Source organism: Hippocampus bargibanti, linkage group LG01, assembly GCF_051943395.1.
Source record: "Hippocampus bargibanti isolate YZ-2025 linkage group LG01, ASM5194339v1, whole genome shotgun sequence".
NCBI classification, from domain to species: Eukaryota; Metazoa; Chordata; class Actinopteri; order Syngnathiformes; family Syngnathidae; genus Hippocampus; species Hippocampus bargibanti.
This window is the reverse complement of record NC_142734.1, coordinates 37,599,106-37,619,720: the sequence shown is the minus strand read 5'-3', so window position 1 is coordinate 37,619,720 and position 20,615 is coordinate 37,599,106. Positions and strand designations below refer to the sequence as shown.

Genomic DNA, 20,615 nt, shown 5'->3' with positions numbered 1-20,615 from the left:
GGGAAGTCTTTGGACCCAGCGGCTCGGTTAAGGAAGTCCGGGTTTCTTGAGACTTCTTGTCGGTACCTGTGTCGTCATTAACCAAAGGAAATGAATGGATGGCAAATTCTCATTGCTGTCAAATAGAATACACGTACGCATTCAATGAAAGGCTTGAGGTTGAATTAAAAACTCAGTGCCGATTATACACCATCGGATGCAGTGCTCTGGTCATCACGATGACGCTAAGCCTAAAAAAATGGATGGGTGAATACTTGTCAGATGCGCACTTGAGGGAAAACAATTATGTGTGTGTGATCGCGAGTATGCATATATTTATGATTAGTGAGTGTGACAGTGTAAGTGAGTAGGGCTGGGTACTGATTGCTATTTGTCACAGGTTAATTCAGTTTGCGGGTGGAAGCGCACGCAGACACACACATGCCAAATAGCAAATGAGTGTGGAAACACACTCTTATTGCTACGGTAGCCTTGCAAGAAAACAGATGCGTCAAACCACGTGGTAACAAAACAGCAAGGCAGCCAAACACCCACGCAACATTTGAAACACTAAAACCATCTTGAGAGACGAGGAAAAGGGTCCTTAGAGGTAATTCATGGTGGGACGCCAACCTTTTCCCATCTGACCTGGACTTTCTTTCAACTGCCAGTCACCCTCCTTCTTCTCAGTTTATATTTGTGCTTGGGTTGAGTTTTCTTTTGGCATTTCAAAATCTTTTTCAACCTGTATTCATTTATTTTTGACTCTTTAGGGATGGATTGCCACTTTGCACTTCAAGTTTTGCTGCTTCAGTTGGCAGACATGTATCATCGCCAGTCTGTCAACTTTCACGCCAACTGATTCTTGTTGTGCTTGCCGTAACTTGTTGAAAATGAGTTATCCTGTGTTCCAACCCCTTGCTGTCATCAAAGCAATGCATTCTGGGTATGCTGGAGCATGCTTGTCCTTTCACAGACGTGGCTCCATCAACATGTAATACGAAAGCCATGACGCTGACAGCTCAGGTGAAGGCTGAAGTGACAGCCAAAACTAGCAGCTTTTGTCCCAGTTTTTTGTTCTTCACGCAAAAACAAAACAAAAAAATCAAAAAATCAAAAAAGCTGACCGTTGTATGATGAAAAAAAAAAACCAAAAACGTCTTCAACTCATAAGAACTAAGAAAGTCTGACGGGAAGACTTCCATGTATTTTTGGAATGAATGTAGGTTGGGTCTTCCAGGCCAAAGGTTTTGATGATGGTGAAACTTCATGCTCATGCCCACTCCACACCAAGAAGTTTCCCTCTCTATTTTCCCCCACGCACACCCCATGATTACTCTTATCATTGACACTACATACTGTATGATGGAACACTGAATGGAGTGGCTTGTGCATGTGAGAGCATAAGGATAGAGCTGCTTTGCAGGTTTGCCCTCCCTTCTGTCTCTCTCTCTCTCTCTCTCTCTCTCTCTCTCTCTCTCTCTCTCTCTCTCTCTCTCTCTCTCTCTCTCTCTCTCTCTCTCTCTCTCTCTCTCTCTCTCTCTCTCTCTCTCTCTCAGAAGCACTGAGAGGAGGAGGAAAATTTTTTAACCACATGTTGCTGTGCTTGATGTAAAGTGCTGCAGCATCCTTCTTTTTCTCTCCCAAGCAGGCTTGCTTCTGCCACCACCTGTAGCAACAGTCTGCTTCCTCGCAGGCTGTGGAACGAAACACACAGCTGAAAGAGCGTGGACGGTGAGGTGGGAAGATATATTTCATCCTAAGTGGACTTGTGAGTCAGAGAGCTCCTCAGTGCCGCCTTGTTGACACAGATGAAAGGTAAGACCACGGCTGGCCTCATTTGGCTTTGAATGAATGTACTGTATATGTGCAGTCTCTCTCTCTCTCTTTGTCACTCTCTCTCTCTCTCTCTCTCTCTCTCTCTCTCTCATTCTCACTCACCCGCTTTCATTCTTTCATTTGTGTCGAATAATGTGGAAAATGTCAGGGAGATGATTAAAAGCGGTCTCTTGTGGATCTTGTTGGTCCAGATGCTGCACCCATCTTCCAGATGCCTATCAACTGGTGGTTACCACAGCAGCGGCGTGCTGTTTTGACTAATGACTTGAGACTAGACTGATGTAAAAGCCTTCGAGTTGTAAGTCATGTGAGCAAGGGGGTGGGGGGGGTGCACAGGTATCAAAATACTAAAGACCAAAACGTGAGAAGACTGCAAAGCGTGTTATCTTTTAGGCTGTGTTTGTGCATGGCTGCTATTTCTTGCCAGGTTTCTCAATGCGGTAACTCACCATGACAGTTACACTGCCTCGACAGTTCAATCGAGATCAATATAGGCTAACAATAGTAGGCCTCCACAACAACCTGCCGCATGATGAGGCCACTTGTACCATCTATTGAACACAAATACAATAGTTGTCTAAACGAGTGCTTTAGCCTTTACCAAGATGATTATGCTCAGATTTGATTGACACTGTTTAGAGAGCTATATTTATTTAACAATGGCATACAGAGCGAGGGCAAAGCCGCCATCGAAGAAAGAAGCGTAATTGTTTATGTCTGTGGTGGCGATCGTAAGTGATCCCTGCGCTAATAGATGCCGTTTCTCAATTCAGACAGCGGACATCATCTATTGGATTGAATAAATGCCCCCCCCCCCCCACATGTATATCCCTAAATACCAGAGAATGCAATTAGGTGTCTGGAATTACCTCGACTGTGTGTCATGATGAAACCACTTTTGTTTGCAAAGAAGACAAGGTCGCTGTTCAGATGAAATTTGCAATAAATTCTGAAGTTCTGCTTGCTGTATGCACCTTTGGGAAAAAAGCTGCTCCATATATCAAGACTGATCGAAAAAGAAGAACATTAAAAAGGGAAAGAATCATCTGTTGAAGAGCACATCTTGTCTCCGGTATGGGAAAAATGATGCCATTTCCGAGTAGCTGGTTAGAATTTTTTTAAGAGTGAACTTATTCAATAGGCATTAAGTTCACAAAGCCTTAATACACTAGGCAGTATGTTGTCTATGATAATACATCTCCCATTCATGGCCACAGTTCCCCTGGCCGCTTTGTTTCATTTTAACGCGTAGGAGGTATAAAATATTAGCGACCGCTTCCAATATTTGTAGCCTGTTCTTACACTTGCGATGAATTTCTGCACCCAAAAAATATGTTTAATTTTGTTGTTGAATAGTCATTGAGAGTCAACCATGACTTTTTTTGTGGACACACAACAGCAAATCACTCAACACCTCCCGTCTGGACCACCTCTGCAAGAAGTGCTTTTAATCCAGTCGATGCGAGACTTGATTGGGCTGCGTAGACGTCTTCTGTTGTGGCTTGAAAGCCGAGAGGCTGCTGGCTCACTTTTGGTCAGCATGTGGATGAGCAAGATGAGCCGTCTCTATGGAAATGGCTTTCGTCATAAAATCCCATCAAGCCTTGTGATGGAGCTCTGTTGTGTGCACGCCCTGGTTTGCAGGTGCAGGATGCAGCATGAACAATGATGGGCCGTGCGCAAGAGCCATGCGGGATTTTATTGATTCATGATCATAATTGGGAACGCGGCACTTTTCTGCACATATCTTTGCCCATCGCTCACAGAAAGCAGTTTGTTAGCTATCCTCTCCTTTTGTAGCTTTGAAGTGTCTTTTTTAGGCTACATCATTCAATGCATTTACTGCGATGCACTTATGTAAATAAGATGATACAATCCCACAAATCTAGACAGTGATAGAATCATCTTTCTCCACATACTTTGAATTCATGTTTCAGAAGGAATTTTGATAGAAAGAACCTGTTGCTTAACTGTCAATCGCTAATGAGACATGTTCTTTTTTTGAGACTGCAAACTAGTTCAGGGTGAATCCACCGTGCGCCTGCAGATGAAACCAATGAAGGGACTCCATTTTTTCACTCAATGGCTTTAAAACATGAACGATCCACGATCAATTTCACATGATCACCTGTTCTTATCATATGGCACGCCCAGCCATGGTTGAAACAAATACAACAAGAATAGAATGTTTCCATTTGTGACATCAAGCTTTTATGCCTTTTAACCTGTAACCTATCATTTATATTTCCAGTACCCTACCTCCAGTATAGGAACATTAAAAAACACATTACAGGTGCACGTGCGTCTCCCGACGGATTCTAATCGATCCGTGAGGTTCCGTGGCGTTCTCTTTTCACCTAGCCATAACATAAGGAGTCTTCATTTCATGATTGTTTCTCTCTATCATGTGAACACTCTTAACGGCAGTGCCATGCCCGGACTCATCAACAAGGAGAATCGTTGTCCTCTACCTCTCAGTGTCGCTGACATCACTTCCTGCGTCAGGGGCTACACTCAGGCCATGACCGCTTCCATGACATATGAAAATATTGAGGATCACGCCATTGAAGGTACGTTTATTTCATTCATTTTTTAAATCCTCTTAATAACTGTCAGAGATGTTCGATCGGACACTGTGGACGAAGGCTCGGACCCAGGAAGATTGTCTTTTACTGCCGGCAGGAGACGCAGCCATTCATTACAGACTTCTGAATTCTGCAGCCCTCTGCCAAGCTATTAATTGAGAGTATATGCAAATCAAAGCGATACATTAGTAAAACATAGTTTTTTTTTTGATGAGAATGCCACACCCCTGGAACGTTCTGAACCCCAACAGCTGTCAACAATAAAACATTGTCTTTTCCATGAACTGATAAATTTGTAACCTGGCTAATGAGCTCACCCTGTGATAAGGAGTTTCCCAAGTTCTAAATTGTGTCCAAGGCCAGCTCTCCTAGATGAAGATGACAGTTTAACAAGCCGTGTCTGTTGACCTGATTGACCTCAGGTTGTCTGTGCTTCAATTGTGTATTCGAGTCACACATGTTGACTAAGCATATAACGGGATGAAACTTTTAAATATGATAACTTCTTAATCTGTCTAATCTCTATCAATAGGCATCATTAGATGATGCAACAAATGTATTTCCTGCCGGCTGGCCTTGCAGGTATCTTCATCTATCCACTGGAGGAAAAAACTATCGTTGTGGGTTTTGAAGCTATGATCTCCAGTCAGATTATCACACTGCAAATTAAGGACAAAGCCAAGATTGATGACTGTTATGACAATTCAGGCAACACACCAAATGGCGCTCCGCCAAGTGGCGTTGGTGAGTTTGCTGTCTTTCTACTGTCTCCTGTCTCTTTGGCTGTTTTATGGACTAAAGGTACCCTTTATCTTGGCTCCTGCAATGAAAACAATGGAATGATACATTTTATTTTGTCAAGTGGACGCATGCAATAAAATCATCTGGCTCAAGAGATGTGTTTTAATTACCGGTAGAATCGCCATCTGAAAAGAAAAAAACGAAAATGGAGAAGAACTAATGTATGTAGTTGGTCTTCCAGGACACATACTTCTGGATGAGGAATTGGAGAGGACAGTGCTTGTAGTAAATCTCGGGATCATTCCTCCCTTGGAAACTGTCCAAATTCTGGTCAGTACATCCTGTGAGCTGTCCACTCTTCCCACCGGCGGCATCAGTGTGACCACACCTCAAGTGTGCACTCCCCGTGTACAAAGGAGCATCAATGAGGAACAGGGATTATCTCCAAACTTCTCCAGAATGTAAGACATGCAGAGCAACTGTCATCATTTGATGCTTTTTCTAGATTTCTATTTGTGTGCTTGAACTGGGAATTTAGTTGAATGAAGTCAATTCCTATTTCAAGGAGAAAATTGGCTGTGTGGCCACGAGTGGTTAAACGTGCGCTTTTCCAGTCAGTGTTTCCTTTCTTTTAGGAGAGATAAATATCAGTGTGGCTCCAGCACAAACGATGGTGCTCCCACCCCGGCTCATTTTTGCTTGTTGGCTCTATTGGAGGATGAGGCCATCAACTCCATGGATTATCAATTCAACTTCCAGCTGGAGATACGAGGCCCCTACCTTCTCGCAGGTCAGAAGTGCAGAAAAAAAATAAATCAGAGTACAGGTTTTCTCTTCCGTCAGCATTCAGGAGTTAGGACTTATGACACAAATATCAAATACAAACCTCTCCGATGGAGGTCGCAACTGGACTGACTCATGATATCATGTTTACGTTCAAGAGACAGATGAAGGTTGAAGGGAAAACAATGTCAATGACACGATTGTTGATATTTGTGTAGGTGTGGAGAGCCCGTCTCACGCCATCCGAGCAGATGCTGACCCCATGGCCCGTTCGGCCACCAGTGTGGTCATCACTCTGGCGGACAAGTACACTTATGACTGTCCTGTTAAGATCCTCATCTACCCAAGCGGTGCGTCTCTACAAGGTCACACTCTCCTCGGTTGAGCGTTCACTCCAGGCTACTGTTGATGCATTTGTGTGTTTTGTGTCGAATGTATGAAGGCGGCAACAAAGTCCTTGCTTTTCGTCCAGCGGAGGATGCCGTTGCGTGGGTTGAGATGTCTTTGTTGTTCTGTTTCTCTCCCGGTGTCATCTTGTTGAAAAGCAGCTGCGGGCCGCTCGTCTCCCCGAGTCAGCAACCTTCTCGGTTGATCCGCAATCGTCTCACGGAGGCTTTGTTGGCAAACGCAGCAACAGCTGGGGGCGGCCAATTTTGACACATGGATCAGTGGATGGACGGATAGATGAGACTGCTCAAAAGACCATTTTCATCCAAGTGGGATCGAAATTTGCTTGATGCGTTCCAAGAGCCATTTTTGCTGTTGAGTTGAAACATGATCTTGCCATTTGCCCAGCACATTAGGGTTTAGAAATAAGTTCCTTTTTTTTGCCTTTTCATTTGACCCCTAAACGCTTGTTATATTGTACCACGTGTTGTAATTTATAACCATGACATTTTAGGGGAAAAAAAATCCACCGGTTCCTCAACCTCATCCTTAATTCATAAATATCACTGAAAAAGTTCCAAATTATTCCATTCTCATTATAAAACCCTGATTTATTCCTCCATTGAGAGAGACTAGACATCATTAAACTGGACTCGGTTTGATGCTCGTGAAGATATTTTTTACTTGTTTTGTTTTGCTTTCTTTTTCCACATTTGACTACGATGTTGTTTTTCTCCTTCTTTTGTCGTATGTTGATGTTTGTAAAAAAAAAAACAGAGGCAGAGTGCATTTGTGATTTAAATGTGCAGAGTGTGCGTCCAAAGCCATTCAGGAAAAGATTAGCGCCCTGGGCCCAGAGGGCGTAGCTGACAAAGGACACGGTCAATCAATCAGATACCATAGAAAGGACAGGAGATCATGAAGCGAATGAGAAACCACGTGTTTTTTTGGGCTGGTGATAGTCTTTTCTCACTTCCCACACTGACTTGCTGTAAATAAACCGTGCGGATGATTTTGTATCCGAACCATTCCGACACCGGTGACTTAGCGCGGCACAATGTACTTTCCTGCAGAACCTCACGTGCCTCAAGTGCTCATCGAGAGCGGCGACATGACGCAGGATGAATATGATGAGTTCATCCGTGGCCGCAGCGACTTCATCAAGGCCACAAAGAAGGACTCCAGCAATGAGAGGAAGGTAAGAGCTGCGCTGAATGCCTGCGTGAGACGCACATCACCGCATATGTGATTGTCCGCATCAGCAAACGGCATATTTACAGTCAAGCTTTTTGAAGATGTATGTCACTATCATGCTATTGTGATTGTAAGTGGCTACATTTTCAGTTCAAATTGTCTTTCGCCCGTGCGGTCACACTTGAATGCCATCAAATTGCGTTTCCACGGAAACTCGCCAATGGACCCACCGGCACTCGGCTCGGAATTTGGCTCATCAGCCGTCACGTCTCCTCTATGTTCCATAGGTGGAGGCCATCCGCAGGCGTCTGCACAAGGACATCCTCCACAACCCTGTGGTCATGCTCAACTTTTGTCCCAACCTCAAGCCTGCCAACTCCGACCTGAGGAAGGTGCACGGAGAGTTCATCTTCCTCATTGACCGCAGCGGCAGCATGAGCGGTGTCAATATCAGCCGTGTCAAGGTAATTATTAGATAGTTTTGTCGCGCAGGAGAAGGAGCTGAGGCCATTTCGTCTGACGCATGAAGCTGTGAGACTGTCTGAGGTTCCCACATTGAACCTTTTTACACAATGTATGTTATAAATAATAGAGTTGCCATGACAATATGAATGGTCAATATGTCAGACTGCCTTTAAAGACAGTCGTTGTTAAATGTCACTCTTACTTTCAGTTAAATGGTTGACAATTTAATGTCGGCAACATTTGAATGGCGCTGTTCAAGAAAATCTGTTTAAAATGAAGTAGCTCAACTAAAGTGGCTCTTTCAAGGTAACTGTGACAACGCAAGTTACCAGTGGCAAGGGGTAGTTTTCACCGTGGCCTATTTTCTTCTCTCATGATGAGCCCGTTGCTTGCTTGCTGCAGCAGCGTTGCGGTGTTCGCAACCCTTTTGGTCAGCACAAGAGCTCGGTTTCGTCTGAGCTTATTTACTTCCGCAGTTTATTTCCACACGCTGCTCACACAGTTGAGATGTCGTTCTGTTCCAGGATGCCATGGTGGTCATTCTCAAGAGTCTCGTGCCAGGCTGCCTCTTCAACGTGATAAGCTTTGGCTCTACCTTCAAATCTCTTTTTTCCAGCAGTCAAAACTACCAAGAGGTGTTGCATGTGATACTTGTTGTCTTTTGTTGTTATTTTCACTGCTTCCGCCTGCTTGAATGTGAATCGCATACATTGCTGTAAAGCGTGTTTACTTTGATCATCGCATTTGACCAACGTGTTGTCTTAGTATGTTCAGCACATGTATGTACTTCCGATATTTGAAAGCAAAGCTGATTGAATAACTGGATTGCTCATAATTTTGAATCCTCGTGTTCTGGAACAGTGCACAGTGGTTAGCACATCCGCCTCACGGTGCGGAGGTGCTGGGTCCAATTCCAGCCTTCTTGTTTGCATGTTCTCCCCATGCCTGTATGTATTGTTTTACGGGTACTTTGCTTACCCCCCACATCTCCGAAACATGCCTGGCTGCTTAATGGAGCACTCCAAAGTTTGCCTTACTTAGGTGGAATGTGAGCATAGAATGGTTGTGCCCTGCGATTGCCTGGCAACCAGTTCGGGGTACACCCGTCAGGGCCTTTGCAAATGACAGCCTTTCAACCATCGACTCATAAACCTAGTCACAAATTTGTAAAAATGACCGAAGGGGGAGACCATTTCTGAGGCCTCAAGCATCGTTGGAAGGTTCCGAGCACAAAGCCGTGGAATTAAAACAAATGCCTGTGGCTAATTGTCAATTGTTTCTAAATATGAAAGTGGATCCTTAAAGTCACAACGTATTTGTCCTCCTATGCAGGATTGCAAAATGTAGCTATTTTGTGGCGCTTTGTATTGTATTTCAGATCAGTCCGCTTCAGTGGTGAGGGCAATGGGGAGCTTTTGAGGATGGTTATTGGACTGAAGCAAAAGCAGAGAAATTACTCAAGAGCTGAAGTGGGGTATCAGGAGAAATAAGATGGACAACAAAAAAAAACATTTTCTTTTATGATCCTCACGGTAGTGTTTTCCGTCATTTTCGCATATAAAAACGTAACGCGCACGTTTATCAAAACCAAACACTGTAAATTCCTGCGTTATGACACACGACTGAATAGTCAACAAACAGAACATTTGGAAGAAGAAGTTTGAGTGCCCAAAGTGAAGCCACAAAAATATGGAGAACAGTCAAGTTCCATCACGACAGATCTGATCTCGGTACCTTCTGGCTGTGAGGCAATCGTGCCAACCACTCTTCTACTTTTCCTGCTTGTTAGTGTAAATTGGAATTTCCCCCGTTTGGACAATATATATATATATATATATATATATATATATATATATATATATATATATATATATATATATATATATCTTGGTTTTGATGGTACCCTCCTTCACTCCTCCTCCAAATATGCTCCAGGAAGCCCTAGCCTTGGCTTGTGAGTACGTTCGCAAGATCCGAGCCGACATGGGGGGTACAAACATCTTGGCACCCCTCAAATGGATTCTGAGACAGCCGATGTTTCCTGGACACCCCCGTTTGCTTTTTCTGCTGACTGACGGCGCGGTGAGCAACACGGGCCAAGTTATCGAGCTGGTGCGCAGTCATGCGCGCTACGTCAGGTAGCTGAACTACGTATGTGTATGTGTTTCTGCTCGTTTTGTACACTGCGCACGCTCACGATGTCCTCTTGCCCCCACAGAGAAGCTTTTGAACAATTGGCAGGGTTTAATTGCAACGGCTACTCATTGCAGGAGCTCATCAAAATGTAATCAGTGAAGGTGGAAACTGAAACAACGTCTGACTGATAAAACGTCAAAGGCAAAATAGAGTCAGCATTGTGGGAAATCATCTCGTTTTCTCGCTAGGCTGCAAAGTCTCCAAATATTTGAGGAGAGTCTCGACGGAAATGGATTAGGCCTACTTAAATGCCTTGGTCTACTCGTTTTTGAATGAAAATTGTCATACGCGCCGAGCCTGCCACTTCAGATATCGATCAATCTCTCTTTCTGTCCTGTGACATTTACATTTTATTGGGGCTGTTTTTATTTCATCCCAAGGTTGTTTTTGTCCGCGGTTCGGATTTGGTTTATGCCAATCCGAACTGAAATACTTTTCTCAAAAGTCAATTTTAGACAATGAATCTGTTTGGTATTCGTGTTCTTCTTCACGGGCGTGCTGGAGACGACAGCGGCTGACTTTGGGCCGACAGCCAATGTGCACCATGCATATTCTCAATAGCGACAAACCAATGAAGCCAACACACATGTTTCTTGACTGTGAGAGGAAGCTGGAATACCCGTAGCAAAGCCAAGAGCGAAAAACAAAAAACATACAGAAAAGCCGGAGCCAGGATTTCACCGTGAGAAAGGATTTCACCGACCTAGTTGATAAACAGTGTGGGGATTGTTTTGATATTCAATGCTTGACCGCAGCATCTTTCACCGTTCATGCATAAGTTATGTTGGCGCAGATGCTTTACCTTCGGCATCGGGCAGAATGCTTGCAGAAGGATGGTGCGTGAACTTGCAGCCGTTTCCAGAGGAACAGCTGAGTTTCTGGCCGAAGGCGAAAGGCTCCAACCAAGGGTAGGTCAGGTCCTTTTCCAGATCTTCCAGACAGCTTTGAGCTAGGACGTCACCGGCCCGCGTTGGTTGGAAAATTCAAGTATTTATGCTCCAACGCTGTGTTGACAGATAGTTCTGTTGGAATGTAAAATAGAGTTGTAAAGATGCCACGTATCCACGTTGATCGTCATCAAAAAGAGTTGTTGGGTTGAAACTCTCTCAAAAAGATTTCATTCAGTTGTAAAAGACTGTGTTTGTTATTTGTTAGAGGCAAATTCAGTGATGCCTTGAGGATAGATAAATAGATAAAAATACAGGTGAGAAACAATGACTAGCCCAACAATGTCCTGACAATTTCCGGGCTTGTGAGAAACCGTCAACAATGTTGTCATTGCAGATGATAAAGACTCTGAAGAAGACCATGTGTCCTGTCCTCACTGACATTTCCATTGATTGGCTTTTTCCTGAGACCAAAGAGGTCCTCCTTTCACCGGTGGGCAACACCTTCCTGTACCCCGGGGACAGTCTCATTGGTTACGCCGTGGTATGCGATGCCACACGATATCACGCCAACCCTAAATCTGTAAGTAGGATATTTTGGGTCATGGGGGTGGTCCGAGCAAAACATTTCACTTCTTTCTTTGTAATTCGTGTCACAGAATTGCGGGGGCCCTCATAAAGCGGTTCAGCTCGTAGGTAGATGGATATTTATTTGTGAATTGCCCCCCCCCCCCCCCACCCCAACTGACAGGGTAAGGAGGGTCTGAAAATGGATGCCAGTCAATTCAAGACATTTGTCCGTATTTTTGTTTCAAACTTCATTGAAAAAAAAGAACATTCAAGTTTTTCCTCAGGAGATTGTAGGGTGAAAGTTGAAGTTGTCTACTAGTGTAGACTGAATGCGTGGCAATGTCTTTACATGGATGCTGACAACTGCACTGGATTTTGGTTATTGACTAAACATAGTACATGGGTGAGATGCTGAAGTATCGAGGCTCATGGCTTGTGGCAAGAGGAAAAAAAAACGATTGCCAGGAACATTTGGAAAGTCATAAGCTACTACAGTAAAGTCTCGTTATATCGATATTCAAGGGAGTCCGAAAAAATATCGATATAACCGGGACTATCGATATATCCGACCCTGTTTGCATGTAATTTTCTCCGTGCGTGCATAGAAATTGTATCGATATAACCGGGACTATCGATATATCCGATATCGATATAACGAGACTTTACTGTATTAGATGGTGATCCAAAACACTGGTGGCAAAATGTCATTTCTATCATGTTGCTCTGTGAAAAGTCACACATGAGACACTGTGAGTGGTCATAATGTTGTGCTTTGTTGCTGTTGTGTCGATGGAATTTTGTCAAGGAAAACCACAGCATGTGTGGAAGTATAAACCCTCTTGATCTTTAAGCAATCAAACAAGAATGGCTCCTCAATACACCCGTGTCACCATCAACAGGACAAAAGACGACGATACAGCATGATGCGCTCGGTTGGCTCTGGCAGCTCCGTTTTTTATCACTCCCAAGACGAGGATCCGCTGAAGAACTCTGCTGACGATCAGGCATCTTACAGACAAACACCGAGTGCGGGCCACCATGATTCCAACCAGGAATCCTTGATGAATGCCGCTATGGAAAATGACTTTGGTAAGAGCCTCGCAAAGCTCACTAACTCATTCCCTAAGGGAGCCAAAATGGCAGCACCGCAAGCCAATTCATGACAAGTCTTCACTCGACTGTTTTTCTTGTCCGGTGTGATCCATTGTCAGCATTGGACGATCAGACATCAGCACGAAGGCGAGCGTACAGCACCAACCAGATAGCCGAGCACGTTCCAGCTAAGAAGTACACATCCAGTGATCCCAGTTCTGTCATGCCAAAGAATCCTCTTCGGCGAGCCAAAGTCCAGGAGCTGATTAGAACCACGAATCCACAGCTTGAGACCCAATGGAAGAGAGACGACCAGGTAAGCCAGACATTGACTGGAAGGAAAATATAGACTGACTTTAAAACCCTGACATTTTTGGAAACATTTTTACTGGATAACAAGTACGTTAAAGTGGTGCGAGCGGAAACGTGAAATATGTTGTTCATTCGTTTGCGTGAAACCTTCACATTCACGTTTTATTTACAGCCTCAGCTGATCAGCATTTGTGCCGCATCATTCAGAGAAGATTCGCCAGGCGTTCCCCTTCCACTCCAGCAGCACCCGTCAGGTGAGGCGGGCTTTGAAATGCCAACAACGACCGCGGTCCGGAACACTGCTGGAGAGGATGCTTCGAGATCGTCGTCAGGCTTCACATCTTCAGGAAGTGCGGGAGATACAGGTGATAATAACCCTCAAACAAAGTCCACAGACATTGATTGGAAACTCTGATTTGAGCGCCCCTGCAGTTTGAATCCATTGAAACTGGACTGTTCTGTAGAAGCGGTCACGGAAGGGGTCGGGGGATGTACTATCGGGGCCTTGGCACGTGCCCCTTTGCCCTATAATTAACAATTGTTTTAATGAGATAATGCCATTTCTAAATAAAAAAAAAAAGAGACGGGTAACTTCCGATTTATGACCGGTGCGAGTTACGACCACCCGCACTTTCAGATTTTGGGTATCAGGTTGAAAACAGGCCAAATGATCTTGCTTTACCGCTTTTCGACTCAATCTGCCTGATTGCAGAAGGATACAGCCACCAGCTATGTCAGGCTGAAACTCCACAGGAGAAGCGCAATGCAGACGTGGGCCAGCGGAGAGGGGAGTGCAAGGCCGCGGTGTCAGGTCTGCTCTGTGGAAAGCCTGTCCAGTGGGAGGTCCTCTTTGACATCCAGCCCTTCCTGAAGGGGCGGGAACGCGAGGAGAAGGTCCACGAGGAGCTGGGGAATGAAACCTTCCACCATCTGGCCGCACGCTCCATCATACATGACTTTGAGCACATGGCTGAGAGGGAATGCGACATTGAGCACGGTGAGGTCAAGTTCCATCAATCACTCCGATGAGGAGAGGTCAATTTCTGACATTTAGTACATGATGTCGGCTGAAAGAGCGTGTGTGTCAATAGAATAGAAATTGTTGAAAGGTGTCCAGCAGTATTTTTTCCTCTCACCCAATGGAGGAATCGTTGCATGATTGAGGAAAGTTACCCTTTCCTCTCGTGGGCCACATATTACATACAGAGCGCACACACACACACAAAAAAGAATGAATAAGTAGCTTTCAAGTTTGAAGTCAAAAAATAATGACTGTTATTGTGGTTTACATGGGACGATTTGAAACGTTGAGCAGGCATCACGCCACTTGACATGCTTGATTTGCTTTCACGGGCCGAATAAGCAGAATAAAATAAACAGATTTGGCCCCCGGGCCTTGCCTTTGACACCCATGCTGTAAACCATAACAACAAAGTAGACGCCACTAAATAGCACAGACTGGAAGGCGTGAAATGTGATTTAATACAGCATATTCTTATGCGGCTTGATAGGCTGCGGCGGGAAATACAAGGTTTACGCCATTCATAGCAGCAAAGCCTGCAACATACTGAGCAAATACACTGCCTTTGTTCCCGTCGATCTGGACACCAATGAATATCTGCAGACATGCATTGAATATATCCAACTGGGTGAGTTGCACCTTTCTTTCATTTGGATGATTTCAATTTGGATCTACGTATTTCAAGGGGGATCCGCAAATGACATGCTGCCACGACGTTCTTTCTCATCCAGGTCGCGGTTTCAAAAGAAGCTTCCGCTCCAGTTCAGGAAGTAGGAAGAGTCAAGCTTACGCCATTGGCTCATTGGGTGGCTCTCAGTCTGGTGGCGTGTCGGAAGAAACTCAAGACGTGTCTAACGGTACGTTTCTTTTCATCCGGAGTAACCAGCAGGCTCATTTAATTGCGTGTTAGTACATGACTGTTGTTATCAAATGGAGGATGCACTTTTTATGCTTTCGGAAGGGGAACAAAGATGATATCACACCCTTTTTTTCTTCTCGATGAAATGTTAAGCTCACCCTATGACTGTGGTCTATAACTGTTTGGCTTTTATGTTACGTATCATAAAACCGAGCGGTGGCTTCTTTGTGTCGATGTTAAAATCCAAATCACGTCCAACGTTGCGGGTTTTCTTGTGTCAGGCGTAGGAGACGGCCTAGTTCCCTGCAGCACTCCCTCTTCATCCAGCTGGGAGAAATACAACTTCGCAGAAGGTACGACAATGAAAAAGCCACTTCATTCATTCAATGTCTGTCACCATTGTTCTTTGGTGCCATAGTAGGCGAGTAGCAAACGCGCAAAAACAAGCCGTGTGCGTGTCTACTGGAGAGCGTGAGTCATTTCAGCCGCCAATCTCTCATCTTGGTCTCCTAGGAACACAGAGGAGTCCTTCGGTGACATCGGACCAGTCTCAGAAATCTTTGGAGAGTCCTTTTTCCGCAAGGTTGGTTGCGGGAATGAATGATTGCTGTAAAGCTACTGCTTGCTGTCGACGCCAAGTCAGACATTTTTGTTTCCGCGGGCCTTCCCCAATTCTCCATTTCCCCACCCCTCGTCTCTCTCTCTCTCTCTAGCTTTCCCGTCCGCCCTTGAAGCGTCTGTTGGTTTCAAAACTCCTTCCCCAATGAGAGTTTTTGCTTGCTTGTATTGTAATTGCGGTTACTTGGGTGAAAGTGTTTTTTTTTTTTTTTTCATTTAGACTTGTGGTTCCCTGATGTGAAATGCCTTTCTATCACGTATGGTGTACATGGGCTCCAATCGAAATCGCATTGAGTTGACTTGAGGCCTGTGCCTTCTCGGCCAGGTTGGCGCTGGGCAGGACTCGTCTCCTGACAAAAGCAGCCAGAGGATTCATGAGCCGATCCCACAGCAAGTCCGGCGATTCCACGGGAGAGAGTGACAACGAGACCAAGGACTACATTCCTCTGGTGGGGGATCGCAACGATGCCAACTGCAGGCTGTGACGATCATGCTTTAGAGGGTTGTGGTGGTGGTGGTGGAGCCCAAAAAAGCAGCGTGTCAGCGTGACAAATTGTATTCAAGAAAGTCGGCAGGAACAAAATCTCAAACAATGTCATCCAAAGTAGCAAACAAAAGCGGGAGTAAAACATGACAAGACGAAACAAACTTAACAGGGTGAAACAAACAATGACCAAAGACGGAATGGTCCTGCCGGGAGTTGTCCTTTGACCTGCGCAGGTGCGGGCGGGGTCCCACAGTGCCGCCCGTTGGTCGCAAACCAAAACGTGACAGTCACGCCCAATTTGGATTTTGCGCCTAATTCCCATCTTTTCATGTTCTCGTTTATGTCCGCGATGTGACACGTGTGCAGGACGCCAAAAAAAAGGACGTCACGCGGCTCGGTGTAAATTCGCTTGAGCATCCAGCGACGCTTCTCGATCTTTTTAGTCCATCTAAGATAGACGATGTCACGTCATTCCGTGCATCGCAAATGAAGAGACTGCATGCCTTGGACGATGAAAGAACATTGCATTTGATATTCCGCAGGCGTTGCTTCAGTTGGCCTGCGGCGCTTTCCCGCTGGAACCCGCCCTGTGCGACACCATCAACATCCCCATGGACAAGCTCAAGTGGACTTCCCCCTTTGCCAGCCACCGCAACAGCCTGGGACACCCGTCCCACTCCAGCACGCGGCACGCCGGAGACACTTCCGGATCACGTGAGCAACAATCGGCTTGGAAAGATCCTCCTCCGTCCCCGGGCAGCGGGTGGACACGGAAGCGGGCGCTCGGGACACAAGCTCTCCTGGCGGCGCGCGACGAAAGACGCCGGACCCGGAGAGCCTGGTGTGGGCGACGGCGGTCGCCCTGGCCTGGTTGGAGCACAGCTCCGCCGGCCACTTTGTCGAGTGGGAGCTGCTGGCCGCCAAGGCCAGCACGTGGCTCAGCGGCCAGACCATCCCGGAGGGACGGGACGTGGCGGCGGTCAAGGCGGCGGCCAACCAGCTCTTCATCATCCTCAGACACTGGGATGACAACCTGCAGCTAAATATGCTTTGTTACAACCCCAACAGTGTGTGATGCTTCTGCACCCGCCTACGCTTGTCTCTCTGGGGTCTGTCAGCGTTGTGAGCAATGTGTGCGTGCGTGTATACATCCTACAAACATATCAACGTCAGAAGGTTGACATGCACAGTCTTGCTCCACTGAGACATTTACGAATGCTTGCAGATGAAAACAATCTACAAGCAAAGAACAAAACGACTGTAGGCTACCATCGGTAGCGCTTTGCCTCCTTATCGTACCCTACTCCAGACGTCAACCTCTTGTTGACCTACTATGCCACAAACAACCTGAAAATCTCCTAATTTAGAGAGAAAACATATTTTGTGATACGCATCCGCTGTAAGCCACGATTATTTTTTAAAGTTTGAACTACCCTATTTCCCGGTGTATAAGGCGCACCGCCAACGATTGGTGTATTATCAAACTTTACCCATATATAAGGCGCACCGGACTATAACCTTCAGTTTTCCAAATAGAATATATGAATATTTAAAAGGTTTCCAAATATAAGGCGCACCACATTATAAGTCGAGGCTGACGTTAGCCGCTACTTCTTCGAGAGGGGGAAATGGAGTCGGTGGCCGCTGACAGTAATCGTAGGACCTGTAGCGGCTCAATATGACATCACATATAAGGCGCACTTACTTGAGTATGCGGCACAGGGTCATCTTTTGAAAAAAATCAAGGCTGTTGGCGGCTACTTATACACTGGAAAATTTGCTCCATTTCACTGCTGGAGTCGTGGTCTCCTTTCCTGAATGCAGTTTGAGTTCAGTTCCCACTCAGAGATGGTGTGAATGTTAGTCTGTATTCTTTTTCATCGCTATATTTTCCCAATGACTGACTTGTGACCTGTCGAGGGTACAATCGACATTTTGGATGGAGTCAGCTGGACGTCCAAAAGAAAAAAGCGCACAGACGTGCAAAAAAAGAAGACAAATACAAGCTGTAATAAGCATGACATAACAGTCGTTGGCGACATCCCTTTGAGTCGAAACAACACGCATGACCATCAATCACTTTTGTTGTATGGAAGTAAAGCGAGTCACTTCAACACGTTGGCCTTGTGCTAAACGTGCGCTTGGTTGAATGTGGAAAGTTCAAGCAAAACAGCGCCATGGTTGACTCTCGTTGTTTTGCCTGTAAACTACATGAGCACGAACACTTGCCTTGCAGATGTCACATCATCACACATCACATAATCTATCTGTCTTCAGATGAAAAAAAACAACAGCAACAAACGTTTTGCTGCCCTGCATTTTAGCATTTCCGGAATAAGCTATGTCTTAACATATACATATCAATCTCAATGATCAACAAAGAAACAATTGTTCTTAATGAGAAAAGTCGATTTTCAAGATGGATTTTTGTTTGCACCAAATGTAAATACGTATCCCCATGTTTTTTTCACTACCACGTGAAGTTTTCACCAATAAAAAGAATTGGTTGTGTGTTTTAACCTGCATTGTAGTGCATAGCACTCCCGAGAAATCGTGGACCTACTTTAGCCAAGAATATTAAAACGAGCCTTAATATGTTTTTGTATCTCCACAACAATCCCAGCGACGAACTCGCCAGCTAAATATGAATATTCAACAAACAAACTGACAGACTTATGACGTCAAGCATAATGTTCTTGATGTTTATTTAGTGCGTGATAATATCGATATTGTTTGCAACAAAATCTGAATAGCCCCCCAAAAATCGTTTCTCCATGTCAATGACCAGACAATAGGTGTTCACTTTTCTGAATATTTCTGACCATTATGTGAAAATGGAAAAATAATGCATTTAAAATGTCTTCTTCAACAAAGAGCTGCTGCTGCCGCAAGTGTTTAAATTATTGGATGACAGTTGATTTTCAATGTGACTTTGCTCGTGTCCCAAAAGTGAGAATGTTGTGGAGTAAGTGACCGACTGGCAGTTGAAAATGTAGTCAGCATTTCTTCCTTAACATGCGGTGTTACCACAAGTGCCTCGACTGCAAATATGACTGCGCCGTCTAAGTCCCTTATTTAAGCCCCACGTTTCTTGATTCTTTTGGGGGCCTCGCGAGCATCTTTCACCTGACATTTTGTTCATTGTGCTGCTTTACTCAGGTATTTTTTCATCTTGTCTGTAGCTGATTGCATCACTTGCCTTGCATGAGCATGGGCGGCTAATCGGTGTTGCCCTGGTGATGTTACAATGACAAGTGCTTTTTGAGTGTTCTTACAGTGTCATAAACTCAAGTATGATTTATTTTGTGATGTAGTGCCGCTGTAATGGTGAACTGACTATGTGTGCCTTTGAAAATGAATATTGTCATTGTGCTGATGCCTACGCTGCCAGGAATGCTGCGTGTAATAAAATGAGGAAGCAAAAAACTATCTTACTTTACTTTTTAGTCGTATATTCCCCTTAGCTGAAAAACAAGATACTATTTGGAATTAAAGTACAATCAAAGTAAATCATTGAAAAAAAGACACACGCATATGGTGCCTCTAGAAAGTATTTCTAGAGCTTTCGACGTTGTCTTTGGTGATATGCGTATTCCAAAATTGGTTTGATAACTTTATTTTCCTCATTAATTTGTGAAAATCAGGTAATTAGAACTCCATTTTTAAAGAAGTGATGAACAACAGAGCAGATGCACCGACTATGCGTGCGGATAGTTAAACTGCGCCAACGGGAGGGAAGGTGCTGGAAAAGGTAGTGACCGTGATGTAGAGAACGGGTGTCAAAGTCAAGGCCCGGGGGCCAAATCTGGCCCGCCCCATCATTTTTTCGGCCCGCGAAAGCAAATCAACTTGTGAAATTCCACGATGCTTGCTAAAATCCTAACCAAAATGTCATATTTTTGGATGTGAACCACAATAACAGTCATTATTCTTGACTTCAGATTTGAAAACTAGTTATTGCAAATTTCCCCATTGCGGGACGAATAAAGGTATTCTGATTCTGATTCTGATTCTGATTATTTGTGCGCTCTATATGTAATTTGTGGAGGGGATGAAACATTTTAATTGCTTCCCCAAATTCATAATGGCCCTCGAGAGGAAACCATAACGACAATGTGGCCCGCGGCAAATAAATGACCGACACCCCTGATGTAGAGGGTCCAATAGAATACTGTGGTAGTTCTTGCAGCATTCAAGTCTTAAAGATTGTGCAGACGGGGGCTATTTATAGTACAGTCCCTGCAGTTGACTGTCCATTGCAGTTGGATTTGATCCTTTTTTGTCGCGGCTCGGGAACGCGGGACTGGTCCAGTGAGAACCGAACACAACTTCCTCAACACTTTGTGTGCTCGGTGAGCCACTCCTTTCATCTTTAGCAGATAAGATGATAGGAGTCATTGTGCAAATTAGACAAACTGTGACATAAAAAGTTGAACATTGATTCAGCAATTCAAAGAAGTAGCAAAAAACAATTTCCCTTTTATGCTCACCTCGTTCCCATCGTCCTCCCCACTTGGCAATAGTCACTGAGCTGTTGATCCTCCATGCAGTTGGGGTGGGCCGCTCTAGGCTGTAGGCTCTGCTGGGGAGTGTTTGCCTT

General features: G+C 44.8%; 1 protein-coding gene across 1 annotated transcript; it reads left to right on the top strand.

Moving 5' to 3' along the window:
* The first annotated feature begins 1,638 nt into the window (after positions 1–1,638).
* On the top strand, positions 1,639–19,438 carry vwa5b1 (von Willebrand factor A domain containing 5B1). Its single transcript, XM_089015524.1, is given in 23 exon segments — positions 1,639–1,797; positions 4,246–4,388; positions 4,986–5,147; positions 5,386–5,605; positions 5,780–5,934; positions 6,146–6,277; positions 7,388–7,512; positions 7,796–7,972; positions 8,498–8,608; positions 9,909–10,111; positions 10,963–11,077; positions 11,454–11,639; positions 12,526–12,715; positions 12,838–13,034; positions 13,203–13,395; positions 13,743–14,027; positions 14,542–14,679; positions 14,783–14,908; positions 15,192–15,263; positions 15,424–15,493; positions 15,854–15,977; positions 16,558–16,768; positions 16,771–19,438. Coding segments are annotated over 22 exon segments (3,651 nt in total). The 5' UTR covers positions 1,639–1,797; positions 4,246–4,249; the 3' UTR covers positions 17,091–19,438.
* Positions 19,439–20,615: the final 1,177 nt, after the last annotated feature.